This window comes from Onychostoma macrolepis, chromosome 04 (genome assembly GCF_012432095.1).
Source record: "Onychostoma macrolepis isolate SWU-2019 chromosome 04, ASM1243209v1, whole genome shotgun sequence".
Classification (NCBI taxonomy): Eukaryota; Metazoa; Chordata; class Actinopteri; order Cypriniformes; family Cyprinidae; genus Onychostoma; species Onychostoma macrolepis.
In genome coordinates this window covers 16,617,912-16,642,907 of record NC_081158.1, presented here as the reverse complement: position 1 = coordinate 16,642,907, position 24,996 = coordinate 16,617,912, and the positions used below count along the sequence as shown (strand labels likewise).

The following is a 24,996-nucleotide window of genomic DNA, read 5'->3' as shown; positions in this document are numbered from 1 at the left end:
CCTTTCTCACATGAGCTTTAAACATTGTCCGTATGAGATACAGGTGTGAACAGGCAGCATCTCTAAACTGAGTTGATCTGGCATGTCCATTTTTAAATAATAATGATAATAATAATAATTATTATTATTATAAATACATACATACATACATGCATACATGCATGCATGCATGCATAAACAAACAAACAAACCTGTGGGAGGTCAGTCTCAAACTTCATGTAAATTAATTATGAAGGTGAGGAGTTGAAAAAGAGATGAAAAATCTTTTTTTTTTTCAAATTGCAATTTAATTTATTATGTTAATAAATACTGTAAATTATTATATTAATATTACATGCAAATATTGGATTTATATTATTATAAATTACTACATGATTAAATTATATCATTTATACGTAATACATTAAATATTTATACAAGGTGATCCATATATTATTGAGGTCAAACACCATTTTTATTGCCCTCTTCATGGCAAGCCAGAAGCGCAATTAAGGCAAATATTGAGTTCGATTAAATTGCATGAATTCCAACAGTGCTGTTAATGTTTAACTCACATTGAACATGTTTTAGGGCCCAGAACAGAATTGAAAATATCAGATATGTCCTGAATTTTGCTGAACACATTGTAATCCAAAAACCAGATCTGTCATATAAGAGGGAAATATTAATTTCGATCACAGAAAGGACAAAAATAACATTTTAAATTCACAAAAATAGCATTTTAGTTGCATTGTTGCCTATGTTTTCCATTTGCTTTTGCATGAGTCAACCCCTTGACTAATAATGTAGATGTGAAATAATTGATTAAAGATTAAAAGCAGTGCACGTGAAACTTGAGGCGTTTGACTTATGGCTTATGAACAGCCAGCACAGGAAGTAGTTTTCTGCCATGATGATAAATGTCATCTCTACAATCTTGGGAGAGTGACAGCGCATTGACAGTGGCTACTGTCAACTGTCACATCCAAATCTATTCTTAAATTCATTGTGCATTCGAAGTGAATATATAATCCACACACACATATTCAGATAATGTTACCGTTAAGACGTAAAAAGTGGCCTGGTCCAAAGGGATAGTTGGCTAAAAAATATTCAAGTTTTGTTATTTATTCACCCTGAACTTGTTCCAATCCTGTCATTTACTTAGATTGCATATTTTCCATAAAATATTTAATTTTTAGATTATTTTTAAGTGTTTAATATATTTGCTGTGGCTTTGTAAGTTTTGTTGTTATTTTAAAAAGGCTTAATGTTTTCCCCCCTTGATTTCAGTTTTCATTTCAAGTAACATTTTAGTTTTAATTTTAGTATGAGTTTATGATAATAACCCTGGGTTCTGCCTGTATAAGTCATATACAGATACGGCTCTTGTGATCTCACAGAAGGTGGGTGTTGTAGTAGACCCCCTCTTCTCTCTCTAGGTGTCTGAGCGGGTTTTGGCTGGAAATGCAGCGAGGGCAAGACAGAGGGTCAGTGCAGATGTAATTATGGGATGGATGGGTGGGGGCAGAAGTCGAGTAGAAGTCCATTGCTCAGCAGAATCGTGGCAAACAGCTCACTTGTCTTTCTGTGAACTCTGACCTCTGCCTGTTCCCCATCCCCCTCAAAACCTGCATGTGTTTTGCTGCATTGAAGGTGGAAAAAGTATGCAAGCAAATGTGTTCTCTTTGCTGACAATCCATATTCTGCTAATAAATCTGCAAGGCTTATTCTAACATATTTTACATTTTTATTGTAGGATTTAGGCTACCTGAAATTTATATTTTCTATCAAAGTTATACCTGCAAGTTTTTCAGGGGGTTGGGATGTGAATATTTTCAATTTAGGGTCAGTGGCATGGAGCACTTTGTGTGTGTGCATGTGTGCCTGCCATTATAATGAAATGATAATGAAAACAATAAACAATAAAATATATATGAGCAATATCACATTCGTATTCATTCAATGTTTTTCTGTCAGCATGGCTGAGATTTTTGAACTTGGAACATGATGTAAAACTAGAAGTTTGGTTTTATTTTGATTTCATCATCATGGCCATCCTTATCTGCCACCGAACCCTTAATTAGGTTAAAATGAGGGTGATTTATATTTGCAGTGCTAATAAGCAAATTTGATGTGTTTGTTTCATCAGTCTGTCGGCTCTGTGTCTTGGCAGTGAGATGTATTCAGCGTTAATGAGGATAAGTTGTTTATTCAGGAGAGCTGGATGTGAGAATGACACTGTCAATGCAGGCGTGAGGTTTGACGATCTTTATTTTTCAAAAAATTTTCATGACATTTTATACATCTCTATTTATGTATTTCGTCTGAAATTACTTAACTTTAAGATTTTTTTTGTTGCTGTTTATTTTTATAGAAATAAATTAATACTTTTTTTTTCAGGAAGGTTTCAAGACTTAAATGCATACATCAAAAATCCTAAAAATATGTATTATATTTTCCACACAAATATTAAGCAGCGCAACTTTTTTTAACATTGATAATAATAAGAAATGTTTCTTGAGCACTAAATCAGCATATTATCCATCACCAGAATAAATTATATTTAATAATAATCATATATACTGTATATATATTTATTAAGGGCTGTCAGTCGAGTACATTTTTTAATCTAATTAACTACATGATGTGGCGATTAATTAATTGCGAACTAAATTTGGTTGTGAGAATATCCACATATATAATTTAAAGCTGTTATTGTTTTAAATGAGAAAGTATCAACATAATGATTCAACATAAAACTGATTACACACAAACGTTTAGGCTGTAACAGTCTGCCATAAACTAAACTGTAAAACCTGACAAGTTAAGAATACTCAAATATTTTGAGGCCATAAGTTTCCTCAAATGTTTTGAGTAAATAAACTAAAAAAAAATAAGTTAGTAGAGCTTAATTTTTTTTATGACAAGTGGGACGGGGCTAAGAGCAATGGGTGCCAAGCCTTGTTCCATGATCCCACCCCACTCATCACAATGATAATTATATACAACTTCCATAAACAACACATTCATTCAGATCTTTACAGTTAAGTGCTAATGAGCAAGCACACTGGCACATGCTAATGTAGACATCTAACACTTTTTACACTTGCATGTAAAAAGTCAAACAACATGCAGTATGTATAGTCTTTAAGTTTTGCTGTCCATTCTCAACCTAACCACAGGCTCTACTCTTCACCACAGCGGTAACACTACAAAACCAACATAACAGAAACCTATGCAAATCCTAACATAACACAACATTTAAGTACTAACTTACGTCTCTCTATGTTAATCTTGTGCAAAAACTCACAAAATAACACTTAATTCCTACATTTATTTTCCTTGTTGTCTGATGCGAAGCATGCTGGGATCTAGAAAACGCAAGCATTTTAAGTTCACCTTACTACAACGACATTTTGAGTTTACAGAACTTATTTCAATTAAGTCCAATGAACTTTCATTATTATTTGAGTGAAATTAACTCATTTCATTTAATGAATTTCACTGTTTGGTTTTACAGTCTATAGAGCACAAAAGAAGATAATTTGAGAAATATCTCAGTCATTTTTGTTCATGCAATGAAAGACATTGGTAACCAAAACAGCTTTGTTACCAGCAGTCTTTAAAATGCATGTTGAAGTCATTCAGGTTTGAAATGACATGAGGGTAAATAAATGATGACAGAATGTTAATTTAACTATCCTCTTAATGCTTTTTTTTTTTTTTTTTTGTAAATTCTCTAAGAAAGAAACTAAAACCACCTTGGATTTCATCAAAAATATCTTAATTTGTTTTCCGAAGATGAACTAAGGTGTTACAGGTTTGGAACAACATGAGGGTGAGTAATTAATGACAGAATTTTAATTTTTGGGTGAACTATCCTTTTAATTATTATATGTAATTATTTTATATATTGGGAACATTAACAATATATCACCCACAGCTCCCAACCAAAACCTGTCATGCGTGTGACGATCAAAGAATGCCATCTTTGTCAGGATGTGAATGAAGATGCCTGTACTTCTGCAGGGACACGCAGTCATGCATGTTACACACTCTACCCATCAGTAGCGCATCCGTGTTGATTAAAGAGACACCCATAAATAAAGCTGCGGTTTCCTCTCAAACATAACACGCTCAGACGTTGGGATGACAGCTGAGTAATTACCTCATGCTTACATGACAGCGTTGAGCACATGATGGCATGGACAGAGAAATTCTTTATGGCTTTATTAGGGTGTTATGTCTTACGCTCGGCAGGCTGTCATCTGTGAACCGTGTCTGCTGTCTGTGCGAGAAAGCGGAGAGGAGAATAAGTGTTATTGTTGTGGTGTGTCCGTCGAATGGCTGTCATTTATTGTTTGGTTCCAGTTTTACTGAAGAGAATATAATGATGCTTTAATTGTTTGTGATAGATGAATGGGGTGATTGACGTCAGGGTGGTGATTCATTGTACTATATTTGTTTTTAACAGAGACGGTACATCGCCACATGCAGCAGTATGAGGTGGAGTATTTGCAGTTCGCCTTCCGCTGGATGAACAACCTGCTTATGAGAGAACTTCCTCTGCGCTGCACCATTCGACTGTGGGACACTTATCAGGTAAAAGAGACTCAATAGTCTCCGATGCGGTCAGATACATAAATAGCACGTGTAGCTATTTTCCAAAAATGAAAATTGTCATCATTTACTCATCCTTAGCTACTGTTGTAAACCTATGTCTTCTAAAGTTTAGGCAACTCAGAAGTGAAGACCAGGAGACTTCGGGTTGTATCTTCAGCAGGATTCTTTTATTGAGAACACAAGCTGTCGGTAGCTGTAGTCATCGAAAATCTAACTTAAAGCAGTGATACATTGAAGTTTATATACATTTAGGGGGCAGTGCTTAGGAATGGAACCCAAGCACCTGGGTGACAACCTTAAGACATGCAAATGAAGTATTCAGGTATAGCATACTGCCCCATTTAACGACTCCTAATCTAATCAGCCTAACTGCCCAAAGACGGGGGCAGGGGCAGCAAGAGCAATTACAAACAAAAGGCAAGAGTCTCCGTCGTCTGGCTCATTTCACTTACAATAAGAGAACAGGAACTGGCAGGGACCTCTTGAATCGTTCATCTGATGTCATCATCTTCACCATAAATGCTAAATACAATGTATATAACTTCTTCAGTTTGTACACTATTACATAGGGATCTAAATTAAACATTTAAATAAATTTGTAATCCCACAATGCTACTTAAATAGATTTTTTAATATTAGAATTAAATAAAATAGTGCTGTCAAATGATTAATCACGATTAATACGTTTTTGTTTACATAATATATGTATGTGTACTGTGTATATTTATGTATATATAAATACACACATGCATGTATATATTTCAGAAAAATATGTTACCTGTATATATTAAATATATTTATTTATAATATAAATTATATTAATATAAATATAGACATATAAAACATTACATGTAAATATTTTCAAAACATAGTGTATGTGTGTGTATTTCTATTACAAATATACACAGAACACACACACATATTATGCAAACAAAAACTTTTGTATGCGATTAATCGCGATTAATCATTTGACAGTACTAAAATAAAATTATAATTTATTTTTTAAATAAATATATTTAATACATAAACATTTTTCTGAAAAATATACATGCATGTGTGTGTATTTATATATACATAATAAATAAACACAGTACACATACATATATTATGTAAACAATAACATTTATTTTGGATGTGAATAATCTAAATAAAATAGGTGATTGATATATTATCTCTCACAACTGTGACTTTATTTCTTTAAACTGTGGCATTTTTTTTACCCATTTAGAAAGTTTATTTCTCGTAAACAGTGCATTTTCCCCCTCACAATTTTTATTTATGTATTTTTTACTATTAGACAGAAATAGCATTCCATAGATGTTTGGCAAAATCCTGTGTAATTTATTTTTCATTCATGCAATATAAAAGGAGATTTTTGCACTGCTCTTTTTCCTGGCTATGAGAGGGTGGTGACCAGGGTAAACACATTTTCAAAAAAGGCTAGTCGTGGGTTGTCTTAATAAATATCTGAAGCCCTGTATAATTATGCTGTTTTTGGGGGGGTTTACAAGACCTATTTTTGTAATACAGCTAGACAGAGTGCAACAGAATGGAACAGAATTCTGAGGTCTCGAAATGTGTTTTTAATCTTATGAAAAATGCAACCGTTTTGGCTGGGACACTGAGTAGTTACACAGTATCCACAATGTCTTCCTGAAGGCTTATTGCTGTAATAAGGAATTATTTAAAGAATTAACATTTCTGAGAAGGTTTTGATGTCTAAAAGCTGAAGCACTGCACATTATAATAAAGCAATAATAAACAGATATGTAATAAATGAGTAATTCAGATGCAGGCTGTGTGAAATGTGTTTATTGAACAAATCAAATTAAGTTGAATTTCTTTAAAATATCAAGGATTTTCAGCTAATAACAATTTAAACTTTGGACTGTTCTTCACACAAAGCTGTTGTATGACGTACAAAGTTGTATGAAGATTTACCAAACAAGTTGTAGGCCAGTGATCCACTAAAATACTTTAATTAATGGAGTATTTAAATTAATAAAGCACCAAGAATGATAACTATTAAGATATTAGCGTCCACACCAGCGTGTGTGCATACTGTTGCTTTAAATTCTTAAGCTCGTTATAGCAGGATGGATTATGATTGGGTGTTAATGTTTGTATCATTCATCAGCTGGAAAACATCATTCTGAAAATGATTCCAACGATATAATTTCTCTCTACCTTTATCGTTGTAGCTGTGGTGTGGACTCTGTTGCGATTTTTCGAACTATATCTTTATCTTTTTAGTTATCGTCCTTGGTGTGAACTGGCCTTTAGTCATTAAACTTACTCTTATGTAAATCAAATTCTAAATCTGTTAACTGAAATCATATTTCTTTTTTTCTACTCAATAACCTTTATAATCGCAAAATGAATTGTGATTAGTTAATTTAATATATTAGTACTAACATTTTCTGTTCATAAAAAGTCTTTGAATATCTTTGAATATTGTGTTGGACAGCGGAGGGCAAAGTTGAGAATTATTGTTCTAGACCATTCTTATGATACTTTTATGTGGCTTTTTTGGCATTTTGGAACTTGAAAGTTAAATCCTCATTTACTTCCATTATATTAAAAAGAGCAGCCAGGATTTGTGTTCTGCTGAGGAAAGACTGGACAAATATGGGCTTGAGTAAATAATTGCACAATAAATGACACCAGAACTATGTATCTATGTAAGAGACAAAGCAATCTTATAATGATATATCACTATTACAGTGACAGCAAAAGTATATTTGACAGTAAGAATTAAAGATAATTTCAATGCATCTACCATAGCATATGCTATCACTGAAGAACACTACGAAAATATACCAGCTTTTATATATGAGCTGACATTTCTGAATGCAGTTGCTTCACATTTAGGTTTTTCTAAGTGTAGATGGCATGTTTTTAACACCAAGCATGAAAGAGGATGAATCTTAAGCACAGCCAGGAACCTCAGAGGTGTTACTGACATCTAACCCAACACTTATGGAAGAATTTCAGGCTGTTCTTGATGGTGTTCGGTACAACAGGCTGCCATTTCTGAGTGAATGCAATGGGTCTGACGTTTCCGTGCACTCAGCTCAAAATAGTGTGAAAATTATCCTTAATTCTTACTTTGAAGGAATTATTATTATTATAAGCCATTATATGCTTTCTGTCAATAGCAGACGCCCATTGTATTAAATGTCAGTCTCCTTCCATCTCTACAGTACAGAGGGAATGCTCTCAACAGCTGACTGTCCTTTTATTCTACTTGACTGATTTGGATTTTACACAGATTGTAACCATTGCCAATAGACAGTTCGCATGCTTTGTTTGGCTATTTGTTACTCACTGGGGACGTGTCATTGGATTCTTTCCGACAACACCAGCCTCGTCATTGATGTGTGTTGATGTGTGTATGTTAGCTCGGAGGGCGCCACAAAAACACTCACTTGTTAGGCCAGTCACAAGTCAGTAAGACTAGGATATTGCTTAACATGCACTATTGATTGTTTCTTCCATTAAAGAGATGGCGGTAGGGTGCAGAGCAAATATGGTACATTAAAATGATTTTTTTGGAAGTTCAACTGCTTTTGATGGCTTATTTTCATTGGTGAAGGTCTCATTTTTAGTCTGGTTATGATTGGAGGCACCCTGAGTTGCTTTCAGATATTGATTTTGCCAGCTGAGCAAACAGTGAAAGCAAGGGCAAGAGGAGATAACTGCAGCAGGATTTGCAGCAGCAACCCATGATTATTTTAGCTCTTTATTGATGCTTGAGGTCACTTTTACTTTTTTTTTTTTTTTCGACCGGGTTTCCACTGACTTGAGCCGAACAGTGATGTAACCGAGTTTCTACATAACCTGCCTACAAATGAACCAAGTGAAAATTAAGGTTACACTTTATTTTGATAGTCCACTTTAGACTTTCTGCTAACTATAAGTAACTTTGTTACTACATGTCAACAATATGTCAACTAATTCTCATTAATTTGCAGCTACATGTGTACTGACTCTCAGAGTAGACTGTTAGGGTAGGTTTAGGGTTAGTAGAATGAGTTGACATATACTTGCAAAGTTTCTCATAGTCAATATGTTGTGGACCCATCAAAATAAAGTGTTAGAAGATATTAAGCAGACAGTCTACTAATACTCTAATGACTGCTAGTTGACATGTAGTTGCAAAGTTACTTACTGTTAGTAGAATGTCTAAAGTGGACTATCGAAATAAAGCGTTACCAAAATTAATAACATGTTTCTTTAACACCTTGAATACATGTGCACATCTTCATCATTTTGAAACAATTGTTTTAAAAAAAACAAGAATTATACTTATATAAGCCAGTTTGTACTGCTCAATATTTCTGTGGATACACTACAGAGTTTGGTGAAAGAAAGATTTAAGAAAGAAACGTAATACTTTTATTATTCAAGGGCATTTTAAATTGATCAAAGGTGACAGTAAACGTTTTTTAACACTGGTAATAATAAGAAACATTATTAATAATTTAGAAAGGAAGAGCAGAGCCCCAAGAAAAAGAGCCAAAGCGACAGTTACAATCTTCTTTTATCCTTTCCTTGACCACTTATAAAAATCAATTGAGACATTCAAACCGGCCAATCAGCAACTTCCCCCGTCCGTATTAAAGGTGTGACATTCAATACCTCTTTGCCTTTAGGAATAACAATTGGCTCTTTGGTAAGGAAGAGGGGGCTGGGACAGAATTTATTATTTTTTTTTTTTTTGTGCTTGCTAAAAAGGTTTTTTTTTGTCAACCCAGAACTGCCTTTTTTGTGGAAATGCATAAAATTTTTGGGCATTGTAAATGTGTCGGTGTAAAAGGTCAGTGTAGATAGACATAAGCATGAGAGAACTGACTGCTGGCACTTCTTTCATAAGCGTTTGCAGCTGATGCAAAAGTTTTAGAGGTTTTTAGCTCTTACTTGAAACCTTTGGATGACTTTCCTTTGTATATATTCAAACCGAGCAGGGAGAGCACTGTTATTCAAAGAGAAGTGAACTAGGCTCATCTGTCTTTGAAATGAAAGGTGATGTGTGCCCTTCTGAAGTCTTCAAGATGTGACATTTCCAATGCGTAAACTTGTGTGCATTGACCTGTTTCTGCTATTGTGGTCATGGCGTCGTACCCTACTGTTTCCTCGGCCAAAATCCTTTCTCACGCTTCCATCAAATCACTGGGCCATTTTACTCATGTTTGGCCAGAAGCTATGAAAGCCGTGCTGTCAGGGCCGTGAGCTTGCTTGAAAGTGCTCGCTCAGAGAGAGGTGAACCCAGCTCAGTCGTCTTTGAACTCGCAGAAAGGGCCGTGGATGGAGGACTTCAGGAAATCTTGTTTTGTGCAGTGGATTGACTTCAGACAGAATGTACTCATGGAAACTTTTCTGACTTGAGCTTGTCAAAGTAAATTTTAAGGTGATGTGTAGTTGAAATAAAAAATTCATTTCCCAGTTTATGCCTTCCTGGAGAAGTGCAAACACTAGGAATGCACAATAAATTTATAGCATATTGGTGATATTGTAGATAATATATTTATTTGTTTTCAATTGATTGGTGTCATCCATTATTGAATTTTTAATTGTATATGTTTTTTTAATTTGATTTTGTTTTTGTAATCATCTTACACTGAAGTTATTTTTATTAAGACTAATAATTTAATAAATATATATATATATTTTTTTTTTTAGATCTCAAAAGTCAAGTCCTTTTTTTCATACTGCACATTATAATGTTGTGATGCTTAAATTGCCTTGTATCTTTTAAAATTGTTAATTTTACTTTTTAGTGATTTATTGTTTTTTGGGTTTTTTTAGGCAAAGTATTGGTTAGTATTGGTAATACTGACAACGTCAGTTTTCAGACATATGAAAATAAACAAATTATCGGTAACACTACAATAAGGTTCCATTAGTTAATGTTAGTTAATGTGTTCACTAGCATGAACAAACAATGAACAATACGTTTGTTACAGTATTTATTAATCCTTGTTAATGTTAGTTAATGAAAATACAGTCATTCATTGTTAGTTCACAGTGTTTTAATGTTAACAAGGACAACTTTTGATTATATAAAGCATTAGTAAATGCTGAAATTAACATTTAAGATTAATAAATGTTGTTTAAGTATAGTTAGTTAATGTTAACTGAAGTAGTTAATTAATGTTAACTAATGAACCATATTGTAAAGTGTTAACAAATTATCTTATCATCGTATTTACACACTGTGGTGCTTTCGAACAATTCATTTTATTATTTTTTTATTTATTTTTTAACTTTTTGATTCCGTTTGATGCTCAAAATTACCTTTTTGGAATAATGTGTCCAAATCCTAAAGCAGTGTAACTTACACAGTTTCTTCACACTATGTTTTAAATATTCAGTAAAATCATATTTTATTGAACACTTTGCTGGTCTTTTTTGCTCAAGTGAAGTTTCAGCGATTGGAAATTTAAAGTTATTCTTATTCTCTGTTTTGCCAAGTGCTCGATTTTGGACCCTAGTGTGAATTCCTCAACAGAGGCCAGGAATAGAATGTAATTCATCCCATGCATTTTTAATGCATAACCAAATAGTCTGAAAATGACTGCTCGCACTCTCTCCCTCCCTCGCCGACTCTGACAATCTGTGTCATACTAACTCACCTTAAAGATCTTGATGGCCCGAATTAGCCAAGTCTGAATGATGAATATTTCATGGGCTTTTGAAAACAGAAAGAGTACCTTCCCTTGTATCTCTCAGGGAGATGGTTTCTGTGCCATTCACAGTGCATTGTGAGTTTTTCTTGATCTGTGCTGCTTGTTGTTGTCACACTTCTGCTTTACACGCTGACTCATGTTCTTCAGAGTACTTTTTTTTTACCCTCCACTGCTCCTCACGAAAACCTCTACACAGTAAACAAAAATCCTCTGTACTGCAGTGAGCAGTACATCAAAGCTTGAGGTCTCTGAAACTGCCCGGCTTCAGTGTGAATTTTCATTCCCTTGCCAAATAATTCTGTTCTAATAAAGGAGTTTCAGTGGCCCCTAACTACATATGTTTGGATAAATCTCTGGGTAATGGGTAATGTTATGGGTAATGCTGGGTAATGTTTCCTCATTCTTCATGGTACATTATATTTTTTATTATAAATCAGTTATCTGATTTGGTTAGGAAGTTTTTCAGTAATTTTTATTTGAATCATTAAGCCACACAAAAAATGGTGTAGGATTTGCTTAAAAAAAAATTTAAAAGTGGAAAATTACACTGAAACTTTACAAATAATTACAAAGAAATGACAAGTAACACATTGAATTACAAATGAAACTTTGAAGTAAAAAGACTGAAATAGTAAAACATACTAAGCAATTTTTGTTTTATTTGCAACTTTGGTTTGCTTGGGGAAAAAAAAAAAAAAAACCTAGGAAACTATTTCTCATTGCTTTTAAATTACACTGAAACTTCACATGTACAAAGAAACAAGTAATACATTGAATTACAAATGAAACTCTAGAAAGACCGAAATGGTAAAACATGCTCCAATTATATTTGTTGTAGTTACAACTTTGAAAAAAATCATTTTTACAGTGTAAGCCACATTGTGCATCTAAAAGCTCCACAACTGAGGTTTCCTAATTAATTTTATGGTACATTTCCCAGACGTTTCCTCTGTCTGAGTATGTAATGAACAACTTAAAGATGCACAGTAAGCTTTTTCTGAATACACAACAGGATTCATAGGCAGAGAACGTTTCTGATTGACTAAAAAAATTAATAAAAGTGTGGGCCGCTCTCCTGACTCTTCCTGCTGTTTACAGAGCCTAGGGCTGTCACAGAGACAGATGTGATTTCTCAGGACACCTATTTTAGTGATATCTTTCAGGTTGTAGGAAAAAATTGTGCGTGCTATTCCAAAATTGTGGACAGCATCTTTAATTTAACTAATTTAGAACGCTTATCTTTGTATAAAGTTCAGGAGAGGCTTCTGGTTTCTTGGCAGACTTCACATTTTATGAGATTCCCTGGCTGTATCTCAAAACCTAGTGAGCAGCCTCATTAGACAGCAGTTTTGGGAATTGTAGGCATTCTGTCAAATTCTAGGCAACATTGTGTACAACCTTTTAGAGGATGTGCTGCTCCCAGAATGCGTTGTTACAAGTTCAGAAAATTGTTCATCCAAGATGGCAGACAGAGCCTAAGGGAAATGTCAGTGGTGAAAATATATAATATAATATAATATAATATAATATAATATAATATTTTTAGCATTATGCATTTTATTCTGTACTAAAATCCAGATCTCATTCATTAACTCTTTAAAAAAAAAAAAGGGGTGCTATAGTCAAGTCAAGTTGAGCTTTATTGTCATTCCGCTACATGCGGGGGCATACAGTGGAACGAAATGTCGTGCCTCACAGGACCACGGTGCTACATAAATACAGGCATACAGCAATGGAGTAAGACAATATAAACCTATACACAACTATCCTACTGATAGATTTTGACTATAAATATACTATCTATAAAAAAAGTACCTATACAAACTAAAAAATACAGACTATACAAACTATACGAATGCTTCAGATAAATACTGTACATGTGCAAGGAGAAACATTGAGTTCAAGCAGCTGGCTGGGGAACAGTGCAGGAGGATTTGTAGTGCATGAGCATGTAAACATACATATATTACTGAGTTCTTTTTGTGGGATTTGTGTACACACAGCAGTGTGTGTGAAAAGTGACTAGTGCGCATAGAGGAGGAGAGTGTGCTACTACAGGTGGTTTGTACAGGCCCACTCACCTGTGTGTAGCACACTTCGAATTGCACGTTACATGTTACAGGAGGTAGGGGGATTGTATGGGGGTTCAGAGAGGGGCGGGGTGATTTGAGTTCAGGGCTCTCACAGCCTGGGGGAAAAAGCTGTTGAGCAGTCTGGCAGAGCGGGCTCTGATGCTCCGGTACCGTCTTCCTGATGGTAGGAGCTGGAAGAGACTGTGGGAGGGATGTGTTGAGTCCTTCACGATGCTATTGGCTTTACTGGAGCATCGTGTGAGGAAAATGTCCAGGATGGAGGGGAGAGGGGCACCGATGATCCTTGCAGCTGTGTTCACTGTCCGCTGGAGGGTCTTGCGGTCTGCTGCAGTGCAGTTCCTGTACCAGACAGTGATGCAGCTGGTCAGCACACTCTCAATGGTGCCCCTGTAGAAAGTGGTGAGGATGGGTGGAGGGAGACTTGCTCTTTTCAGCCGGCGGAGAAAGTGTAGGCGCTGTATGACTGACTATAGCACTATGTATGGCTATGACTATAGCACTAAAAGTGGTTCTTGGCTCGTAATCATAGGGGAACCACTTTTGGTGCTATATAGCACCATATCTTTAAAGGTGCTATACAGCACCTTTGTCAAATGGTGCTCTGTAGAACCATAAGAGGTGCCATATTGTATTGTATTTCTTCAACATAAACAGTGGTTCTTTGGCTCGTAAAGAACCTTTAAAGGGGCTTAACTGGTTCTTTGTCTGGCAGTGGTATATATATATATATATATATATATATATATATATATATATATATATCAGTCATGCTAAAGAACCGGTGAAGAAATTTGCTGAATAGATTTACAGTAAAAACAGAAAACTAAGACGCTTTTTGCTAACTGAAAGTAAAGATTCTCAAACTAATAATTTTTTCGAGTCAGATCGGTTGATCCAGTTCCAAATGAATACAGTTTACTGAAGATTGTGGAAGATTATCCATTAATACCAAAGGTAACACTTTATTTTAGGATCTCTTAAATAGTTGCTTATTAGCATGCATATTACTAGAATATTAGCCATTTATTAGTACTAATTAAGCACATATTAATGCCTTATTCTACATTACCTTATTCTACATCCCTAATCCTACCCAATACCCAAACTTAACGACTACCTTACTAACTATTAATAAGCAGCAAATTAGGAGTTTATTGAGGGGAAAGTCGTAGTTAATAGTGAATAAGTGTTCCCTATTCTAAAGTGTTACCATACCAACATAAACTTTGATTCCTCACACAAAACTGTGCATGGAAAAGTATAAAACCTGCGGTTAGATAATGTAGTTCTTTAAAACTATAAGCAATCATGCAAGAGGCAGAGGATATCTAGAATTTTCTTAGTGACGTTACAATTCTGTGGAAATATCCAGTATATATAGCAAAATGCAATGTGGGCCAACTAAAAACACTAAAATATTATGACAATAAATAAAATTAGAGTACAAATGCATGCAGTACATATAGAATATGCCCCCTGTTACGTTAGCCACGTGTTAACATCAACAATAAAAATGGGCAGACTTTAAGGACTTTTGATCAGCATTTGTACAGCTTGCGTGTCTGGCCTTTTTGTTTCCATATTTGATTATTTACTGTTTATGTACAAAGCCAGCCTTGCCGAAATTAGACTGTTTGTTATCTTACTAGGTTTTGAGATAGCAAGTCTCTGTAGACTTGACCAAACATATCAAACCAAAGTAGTATTACTTATGTACTGACACGGTCTCATCGCTGAAGCAGAGTTGCGTTATTTGCAATGGCAGTATCATGCGCAGTGCCTGAGGTGTCCTCCCATCAGTCCAATTACACTTTCAGTATGTCTTATTCTACTTGAACCTAAAAACAGTAATAGTCCCTCTGTGGTCCTTTGATGCACTGGATATGTATCACAGCCATCTGCCGTGTGTGCGTATGCGTATAGCGCAGGCTTACAAAAGCTATTGTACTTTCTGCTGTCCTTGCTACAATTACCCTTTTCTTTGGCTACATTATTCCTTTGTGTGGGTCTTAACTCATTCATAACACTAACACACAACAATATGAGTGTTTTGAGTGTTCACCTCACCTGAGTGAGCATCCTCACATTTCCAGCTGTACATATACAGTATGAGCTGATTTAATGTATGAAACCTTGCTCTGTCATGATGCAGCTTGTAACCCAGCAGGTGGTTTTGTAGTTTCTTTCCCACCAACCGCATCAATAGCATGGCCTTCAATTATTGAGCCACCGCGCACAGCTGAAAGTGAACAGGGATGTTTTGTGACCCATCACAGTCAATAGAAGTCAGTGGACTAAAGAATAAATGTGTGCCTGTATGTCTACATTGCCCACAGCAAGGTCTTATGCTCTTTACTGTACAACCACATCACATACTTAGTTCTCCGGTGCGTTTGTTGGGTTTCTCAGTGGGGAGACTTATTAGAAGCCCAAGGCAAGCAAGGAGTCTCTTTTAATGTTGTGTGCTCACACCTCTAACTGCGCGTCACACATCTGGGCGCTGACTTTGGCGAGACGCCCCCCAGGATGAGTGTTTGATATTGCCGACAAACCTCATGATTTCATAACCTGTTATGCGGTCTGCCTTTAGGGGGAGCTCTGGGATTTTTCTCTGGGATTCATCTTGTTGGTCCACATTCTCAGTTATGTTCAAGCCCTGGCTGAAATGGTTTCTGTCGGAGGACTGTTTGAAAAAACGAGCTATCATGTGTGGCTAAGCGTGATAGCATCTGCGCTAAAGAGCGCAGTGTCCCCTGACTCCCCCCGGTTGGTGATTGAGCCGAGAGACTGGGGGTCTTGCTCTGACTTCTCTGTGCTATAGAGCCAGGGGGACTTCACAACGGTTTGTTGGCGTGCCGTGAATTAGCAGATTCAGCTTGAACGCTCGCAATGGTTGATGCTTTCCTGCTGTTCACAGGCGCTTGTTAGCCCTCTACAGTTTAACAAAACTCCCCCAGCTCAAGCCTTTTGCCTCCGTAATGAGCTAGAAGATTGCTTCTGCTAGGACAGGCTTATCTGCAGTATCTCCCCAAGGAAAGAAGCACTAGCTTTAGCCAATTCCAACTACACTCTTCTGCATATTCCTAAAGGCTTGAATACCAATGAAATCTTCCCAGATCTGAAATTCACATCCAAGCTTTTCATTTCCAACACGTGCTGTTCACAGATTCGGCCTTGCATGTATGTATTGTATACACCTGTGCACCAAGCTGTAGTTCCATTCTTCTTACTCCTCATGCGTGTCGAATTCTGATCTAAAACCTCACCTTAAGGCACATTGCACGGAATCTCCCCAACGGGGATTTGGACCTGCGACCTGAATCCCTTTACCTGTCCCGTGGGGTTCCCCTAATGATTGCCCTATGTTTTCTGACACAGAAAAGGCAGTACCCAGAAGGCAAGGTCCAGGTCACCGGCACAGCCCCTTGCACATCAATATTTCATCACTCCTTACTTTAAATCTCCTCTGCTAGCTCCTTCGTAGTTCCTGCTCAATCACTTACAGAGCAACAGCTCACCGGGTGCCCTGCACTCAATCATTTACGATAAAAATGTTAGCAAAAGTCAACCCTTGCTGCGCCCCACTTGAGCTGAAGCTGACTTCAGTGAATGGCTCTGGACAAATTCACTCCATAATCGAACGAGACTTAGTAGCTCTCAGACAAAATATTGCTTTCAGAAAACTTGCTATGCCTAAATTCCTTATTCCTTTAGGATTTGTTCGCACAGAAATGAAACATTTGGCATCATTTACTAACCCTTATGTTGGCCCAAACCTCTATTTTAATTTAGAAGTTGGAACACAAAAGGAGAACTTTAAAGAGTTGCACTGATTGCTCTTTTCCATTACAGCAAAAAAGGACTGTAATGGAAACATTAAGTGAAACATTAAAGTACTCTAAATGTGGTACATATGACTTCTGCGCTATATTCTTTGTAAATATTACTTAATATATAAGCATTTTAAACCCATTTGATTAAGTCATTATTCATTGAAAACCTTGACATCCATCCCAGTTCTCTTCATGTTAATTACTCTAAAGTCAGATCAGATGATCCAGTTCCTGATCCTGATCTGGTCTCAGCAGCTTGCTAAATTGGGAAGGTTATTCATTAATAGCAACTTGGCACACAACACATATGGCTTTATATGGAACACATATGGCTTCAGAAGTCATATGACACTTTGATGTTACCTTTATGGTACTTTGGCATCCTTTTTGAAGCTTGAAAGCTTCAGTTCCTATGGGAAATACAGTAGGTGCATGGAAAAGTATAAAACCTTTGGTCAGATGTAGTTCTTTGTCTGTGTTCACTCTCTCTTTCTCTTGCCCTCTCTAAGTACATTGCCTGCTCTTCCTGACTATAGAAAGCCCTGTCATCTTAGGTTTCGCATTTGTGTTGTCAAAAGTCAAGTTAAAAATAGTCCAAACTTTTTAGGTCCTCGTGGACTGTGTATAAGTTTGCCCGACAGCAAAGGCCAGAACGCTGTGTAACTTAAATTGGAAGGACACTTTTGGTTGATGAAGAGCAAAGAGGCCAGAACTGCACTGACCTGCTGGATCAAACAAAGGCTTACCAACTTGATGAGAGATCACTCTCACAATCTTATATTGAGTTGTATATAGAGTACATAGGTTACATCAAATATCAGATATGTATAATTAATTGGAGCAACAAATTAGCTGTTTTTTTTTGGGGGGGGGGGTTGCATTAGTATTAAATATATTATCGTACACAATATTATTTATTAACCCTCTGAAGAGTGCACTTGAATGAACAAGGTTGCACTTTATTTTAAGGTCCAATTCTCGCTATTAACAAACCATTAACTACGTCTTTTGCTTCAAAAAAACTCCTAATTTGCTTATTAATAGTTAGTAAGGTAGTAGTTAGGTTTAGGTATTGGGTAGGATTATGTATGTAGAAAATGGTCATGCGGAATATGTGCTTTATAAGTACTAATAAACAGCCAATATGTTAATAATAGGCATGCACGCAACTAGTTAATAGTGAGAATCGGTCCCTATGCTAAAGTGTTACCCAAAACAAATGTTATATTATATACATTTAAATATTCTAACAACTACCTATGTTCAAATGTTTGGGGTCGGCGTTTTTTTTATGTAAAACACATAAGAGATCCACCAAGTCTGCATTTATTTAATTAAAAATAGAGCAAAACCATTATATTGTGAAATATTACAGTGTAAAAACAATGGTATTTATTCTTGCAAATTTTCTGCAGCCATTTCTCCAGTCTTCAGTGTCACATGATTCTAATAGTCGAATTTGGTGCTCAAGAAACATTTTATTACCGGTATTGTCATTTTTGAAAACAGTTGTGCTTCTTAATATTTTGTGGAAACTGATACTTTTTTATGTATTTATTTACTTATTTATTTATTTTTGCATTCTTTGATTACTAAAAAGTTCAAAAGAACAACATTTATTTGAAATAGAAATCTTTTGTAACATCATTAATGTATGTAGTCATTTTCGATCATTATAGCTCAATAAAAGTATTAATTTTCATTAAAAAAAAATAAAAATCCTGCTTTCAAATACCTTTGAACAGTAGTATATATTAAATAGCGTACATTAATAATGTACCTAATATACACATGGGATAACACAACATTACAACCAGCTCCCCGGACTAGTCCAACGGTGGTAATATTTTAACAGTGGCTTAGATCTGACGTGACACTGGCAAACAGGTGAACATTTACAAAATCGTTCACATTTAAACTTCTGTCACTCTCTGAAATATTTCACTCATCCATTCTTAAACACGTGCGCTCTTAGATCATGACTCGTCATAAGTGTCATGTTTGTTGCTTTTTGATGTTCCGCTGAAAGATATACGCATCCTCCCAAATTATAGAGGTCTCCCTTTGACATTTGACTGCACACATGCTCCCAGACAGTGGGCGATATTTTTATTTTTTTCCCCCACTGACAGCAGGAGTCTCACATCTCACAGGTAGAGAGAGGTTTAATAAAGTAATAAAGCACAGTAGCAGGGAGCGTGTCACAGCTTGATACCCTCAGACGGTCATCTTCCCTGCCGCTCTGATTAAGGCCGGTAGGTTACACCAATAGGCAATCATCACCCTGAACATAACTCAGAGCGACCCACTCCATTTCATCTGCGCTCTCTCTCTCTATCTCTCTCTCTCTCTCTCTTCTTGCTTGGGGCTGAAGGATGGGTAGATATGAATGTTGCGAGCTGTTCGATGTCAGATCTACTCCATCTCAACAGACTTGTTGGTAAATCTAGAGTGCGTTTGCATGAACAAGGAGCACGCTTAATATTAGAACTGACTCTCTAAGGATCTTGGTGATGGAAGTATAAACTGACTGCAGGCTTTTCGCTAACCAATGATCTCCAGTGCTTGTCATCAAAATTCTGCCACAGCGCTCTGACTGCTACATTGCTGTTTATCATGATGATACCTCAGATCTGTGCCCCAGAAGATTTTATGTTATGGCTGTAAGCTTACACTTGTATTTACATGAAAATCCGTCAAGACGTTACGAGGTTGTGCTTTGAACGGCTACTGCTTTGAGCATGTTTGTCAAGAGTGGTTTGTAAAGATTTGCATTTGCTCCCGTAATGTAATTAGTAGTGCTCACTAAGGATTTGAACAAACCCTAGTAACTCATCCCTCATGTGCCACAAACATTAATGATGCTTAAAGTTATGGAACATGTTGATGAAAGGTGTTTGGTAAATTTTCTACGTGATTGGACTTCCCGAGACATGGTAAATAATTTTATATATGTAATTTTTTTTTTTTTTTTTTTTGGTTACGCTTTATTTTAAGGTCCAATTATCGCTATTAACAAACCATTTATATGACTTTTCCCTCAAACTCCTAATTTGCTGCTTATTAATAGTTAGTAAGGTAGTTGTTAAGTTTAGGTTTTGGGTAGGATTAGGGATGTAGAATATGGTCTTGCAAAATATGTGCTCTATAAGTGCTAATAAACAGCCAGTATGTTAATAATAAGCATGCTAATAAGCAACTTGTTAATAATGAGAATTGGTACCTAAACTAAAGTGTTACCATATTTTTCAACTATATTGAAAGCTGAAATATGTGCATCCTGATATTTAAAATTTTTTTGTTTAAAAATAGCACCGCAAAATATCAAGACATGTGAAAGCATATGTAAACTACAAAAATATGTATTTTGAATACGCAAAACATATTGTGAATACAATATGGAGAACAAATAACTAAAACAATACGAATTCACAACATTATATTACAGTAGTGTAATCATTTTAATGTTATTTCAAATGGTTTTCCCATTAACAATTTTTACTTTTTTATTAAGTTTATACATTTATTAATATATGAAATGTTTATTTAATTTAATTTGTATTTAATTTTGGTATGTCTCATCAACTAATTGAAATTTTATCAACTGAAATTGGATTTTAGTCAGAGTAGAACTGACTTATCTCAACTGTGGTCTAATACTTATATGACAAAGATTATGACATGATTATACTAAATTTAAATAAAGTTTTCATATTATTGGAAGGACTTTTGCACAGGCAAGCACCACTCACATTGCATGTGTGAAGCATGAAAGTTATTTGATTTGTGTGTGTACATGCATTTATTTCATTATAACTTCTCAGCTGTAACCTAACATAGTGAACAAAAGTGTAAAAATTCTTAGAACAGGTAATCGTGGACTATGTGCATTGAGTTTGTCCTCGTTTCATACTTATCCCACCTGAAGTGTGTCACCAGGTCTTGCGTCAGAACGTTCCAGAATGGACCACTGTGTCTATTCCCCCACTGGCCCCATTAATTAAGACCCATCATCAACCGTTCGCCCCCCGAGGGAGAGACAGACAAAATAATTAAAATGATCAATGAAGAGAAACTACAGCCCATCTAAAGGTGAACCCAGCCTTCACTCCCACATAAAACTAGACCACAGGCTTTGAAAAAACATATACGCCTTCTCAAAACCCATAGCAGCTTTTGTTTATATGATAATGATTAAATTTAGACATATATAGTAATTGCATTTTGCATCATAGAGGAATAGTTCACCCAAAAATATTATATAATCGCTGTCATATACTAACACAAAGGAGAAATGTATCCAAGCTGCTCTTTTCCACACAATGAACATGGATGGTTACCAGGGACTGTCAAACTCCAAAAAGGACTGTAATATAGCGTTGTGTGAGGAACAGACAGAAAATTTGTTTATAATCTTTCACTCTACTGCAGCTCTCAAATCTCATTTGTACATGCGCATAATTCATATTTGGCACATCAAAACACACAGTTCCAGATGTGACCCCAGTGACACTAAACGGTTGTGATGTTTTGTAACCGAATGTATCCAAATTTGAATTTGAAAAAAGGGCTAATTATATTTGAGCAGTGTTGTTATTGTTAACTAAAACTAATTGAAACTAACTGAAAATAAGCTAAAACTAAATAAAATATAAATATTAGTAAAAAAAAAAAAAACGAATGTTTATCATTTTTGTTTTAGCTTATTTTCAGTTTCAATTAGAAAAGAGCAGCTTGGACTTTCTGTTAAACATAAATTTCCGTGATTCATGGTAAAAAAATAAAAAGAAAGCCATATAGGTTTAAAGAACATGAGAATTAGTAAATAATGACGGAATTACATTTTTGGGGTGAATTAAAAAATGCATTAAAATGCTTAAAAGAAAATGCAAAAATGGCATCTTATCACTAGTCCACCTGCCTCTTTATTTATGTAAACAACAGTTTCCAGGGATTCAATTCTTTTAACAAAATAAAATTAGTGGTGCATGTCATTAACAGCGATTCCGACAACACTTCCGGTTATAAATATGTGGAAGAAAGCCAGAGCTCTGCATTTTAGAGTTCATTCCCGCACAACTGAACATATGCAGATGCCCTTGCAGCCCGGCCTTGTCTATTGAGTGTCTAATTAAGTGCATTTCACGCTTGTGTGGTCACTTTGACGAGGAGGTGACTGAGAATGACTGCGGGGTAATTGGACTGGATGTAACATGCGCAGTCTCGAAACCACTTCCTGCCACCTTTGCCGTATACCGTGCTGTTTGTGTGTGAGTGCTCTAACACGCGGTACAGTGGGGAAGATTTCCATTGCCCGCATTTACCCTTGAAGAGGAGACCTGTCCTTCCTGTTTATTGCTGGTAGAAACACGTCCATTGATTTTCATTAGGACCCTCCTATCCGTGTCTGGCATTGCAGATAATCTTCCCTCCTCTGCGTGTGGTGTTCATTGCACCTCCAGCTGGAGTGGTCACGCCACGTGGGCTCCTCAGGTGGCATCTCACGTATCCAGACGTTTGGCTAGCGGCATGAACCTCGCATGTAAAGGAAGACTCTGTCTTGCTGATAGATCAAGTGACCGATAGGTCTGACATAGGACACAAATTACTTTTGTCCCAAGTAGTTGACCGTGTCCTACCTACTCTGTAATACAAAACTTGGTTTTGGCTTATGGGGCATCACAGTGAAATCTCATTGGTCCAATATGTTCATATTGGCTGTGATTGTGTTGCATCACTTTTGCTGACTTAATTAATGCTCCTGCTTTGACTGTAGCTCTTTTCTATGACAATATGTTCTTATTCAGATGAAGAATGGATTGGTTCAACAGGGTTATCACAGTACAGGGTGTTCGAGAAGGATTACGTACACCACTTTGTGTCACATTTAGCAGACACAAGGCCTTGTTAAAGAGTTACTATTATTATACCCGCTAGGCCTTCACGTAAAGGCTTGTCTTGTTTCAGCCTGCCCTTTAATTTCATTGTTTTATTTCGGCACCATCAGAAAATGTGTCAAGAAGACTAAATGAGGAGATGGGATAAGTGGTGAAAATAAAAATGAGAAACGTGAAAGGTCAAACTAAATAGAGGAATTTTTCTCGATCTCATAATTATAAAAATCCTCATATAAACTCAAATACACTGGTTTCCTTCTGTTTTCCTAAAGAGATCTTATTGCACAGTTATGTAGCACTTGATCTGTTTCATCTGACGTCTGCTTTTAATATTAGTCAATATTAGTTAATATTAGTTTCTTGCACCAAAAAATGTTAATTAATTTAGTTTTGCAAGACCATTCTATGCTTTTGCTACTGTGGCTTTAAGACTAATATATGTAAATTACCTCTGTCCTATCAAAGCTAACACAGTTAATCAACGCTTTTTAAAATATAACAAATTAGTTTATTTATAGAATATTTAAATATTTATGGGCCACACTCTGTTTTAAGGTCCAATTCTCGCTAATAACAAACCATTAACTAGAGCCCAACGATATATCGTTTTGCTGATTTTATCGGCCAATATGAGCCTGTCGCAGATATATTGGTATCGGCGAATATGCCGCCGATATGAACTTTTTTTCTTTCTTTTTTTCACAGAACACATAGACCTTTATCCTGAGTAAACGATGAGCCATTACTCAGATGAGATGCTTCTAAATGGCGTATTTACTTAGTTTGTCCAGCAGAGCTCGCTCCATTGTTTGCTAATGGCGACCCAGGTCAGTGTAGTGTAGAGACGCGCAGATGAGCTCAAACTTCACAGAGTCCGCTGCTTAAAATTACATAGCAGTAGCAGATTGAAAAGTTAGTATCTTTCTCCAGTCCAATAGATGGCAGTGCGGTGGTGGCTTTAGTCTGTTGAATGGTGATTTAACGCTATGTTGTCACCTAGTTGGTGAGACGCAATGCTATAAAGTAAATAAATAATGTCCCTGTCTTTTACTTTCACAATGAGCTTATCATACTCGTTAGTAGGGCCCTATGATTTGTTTGATGCAGAAAACATGGACGGAATCACGGAATATTTTTTTTATCTGTATAACGCGGGATTTAACGGAATCTGTCATATTTTTGATGAATAAATAAAAAACAGGTCATTATACTTAAATCAAATCGCGATATAGACTAGTGTCTGTGAATATTAAACTGCAAAAAGACTATTTAATTAAAAATCCTCATGTTCTGCATGTTAATTTGATTACCAGAAAATACACAACACAGAATTTGTGAAAAATATTATTCATTAAAGCTAAGCTTCCTGCATAAACCTGCCTCTGTTGGATTGGCAGTAGTTTGTTGCCCTACACAGTTACCTTGTTTATTTTCTTAATTTTTGTTTGTGTTTTAAAGTTATTTATAATAAGTAGTGTGAAGTGTACTTTTAAGTGCACTGATGTCAGGCTCATTTTGGATAATAAAGTTTATTGATGAATTGTTAAATAAATTGCCTCCATTACATATTTTTGTCACATCATTATAAGTGTTTGATCACCACATTTGAGTTATCATTGCTAAAAATGTGTTTATGTGTATATATATTCTGTTTATGTATACTGTATTCTATATACAGTACCAGTCAAAAGTTTGGACGCGCGAATGGGAAGTGTGTCCAAAATTTTGACTGGTACTGTACTATAAAACGCACAAAGGATGTCGGCCGATATATCGTCCTTTTTTGATTCCCTAATATCGGCATCAGCATCGGCCCCAAAAAACCCATATCGGTCGGGCTCTACCATTAGCTATGACTTTCACCTCAATAAACTCCTAA

At 35.8% G+C, this 24,996-nt stretch overlaps 1 protein-coding gene across 3 annotated transcripts in view; it reads left to right on the top strand.

The window, feature by feature from the left end:
* Positions 1-24,996, top strand: part of tbc1d22a (TBC1 domain family, member 22a) — a 157,344-nt gene that overhangs the window by 112,381 nt on the left and 19,967 nt on the right. For all 3 annotated transcript variants that reach the window (XM_058772414.1, XM_058772412.1, XM_058772413.1), the window contains one exon: positions 4,457-4,584. In XM_058772414.1, coding sequence (XP_058628397.1) covers positions 4,457-4,584 — 128 coding nt within the window. The remainder of the gene's footprint in view (positions 1-4,456; positions 4,585-24,996) is intronic.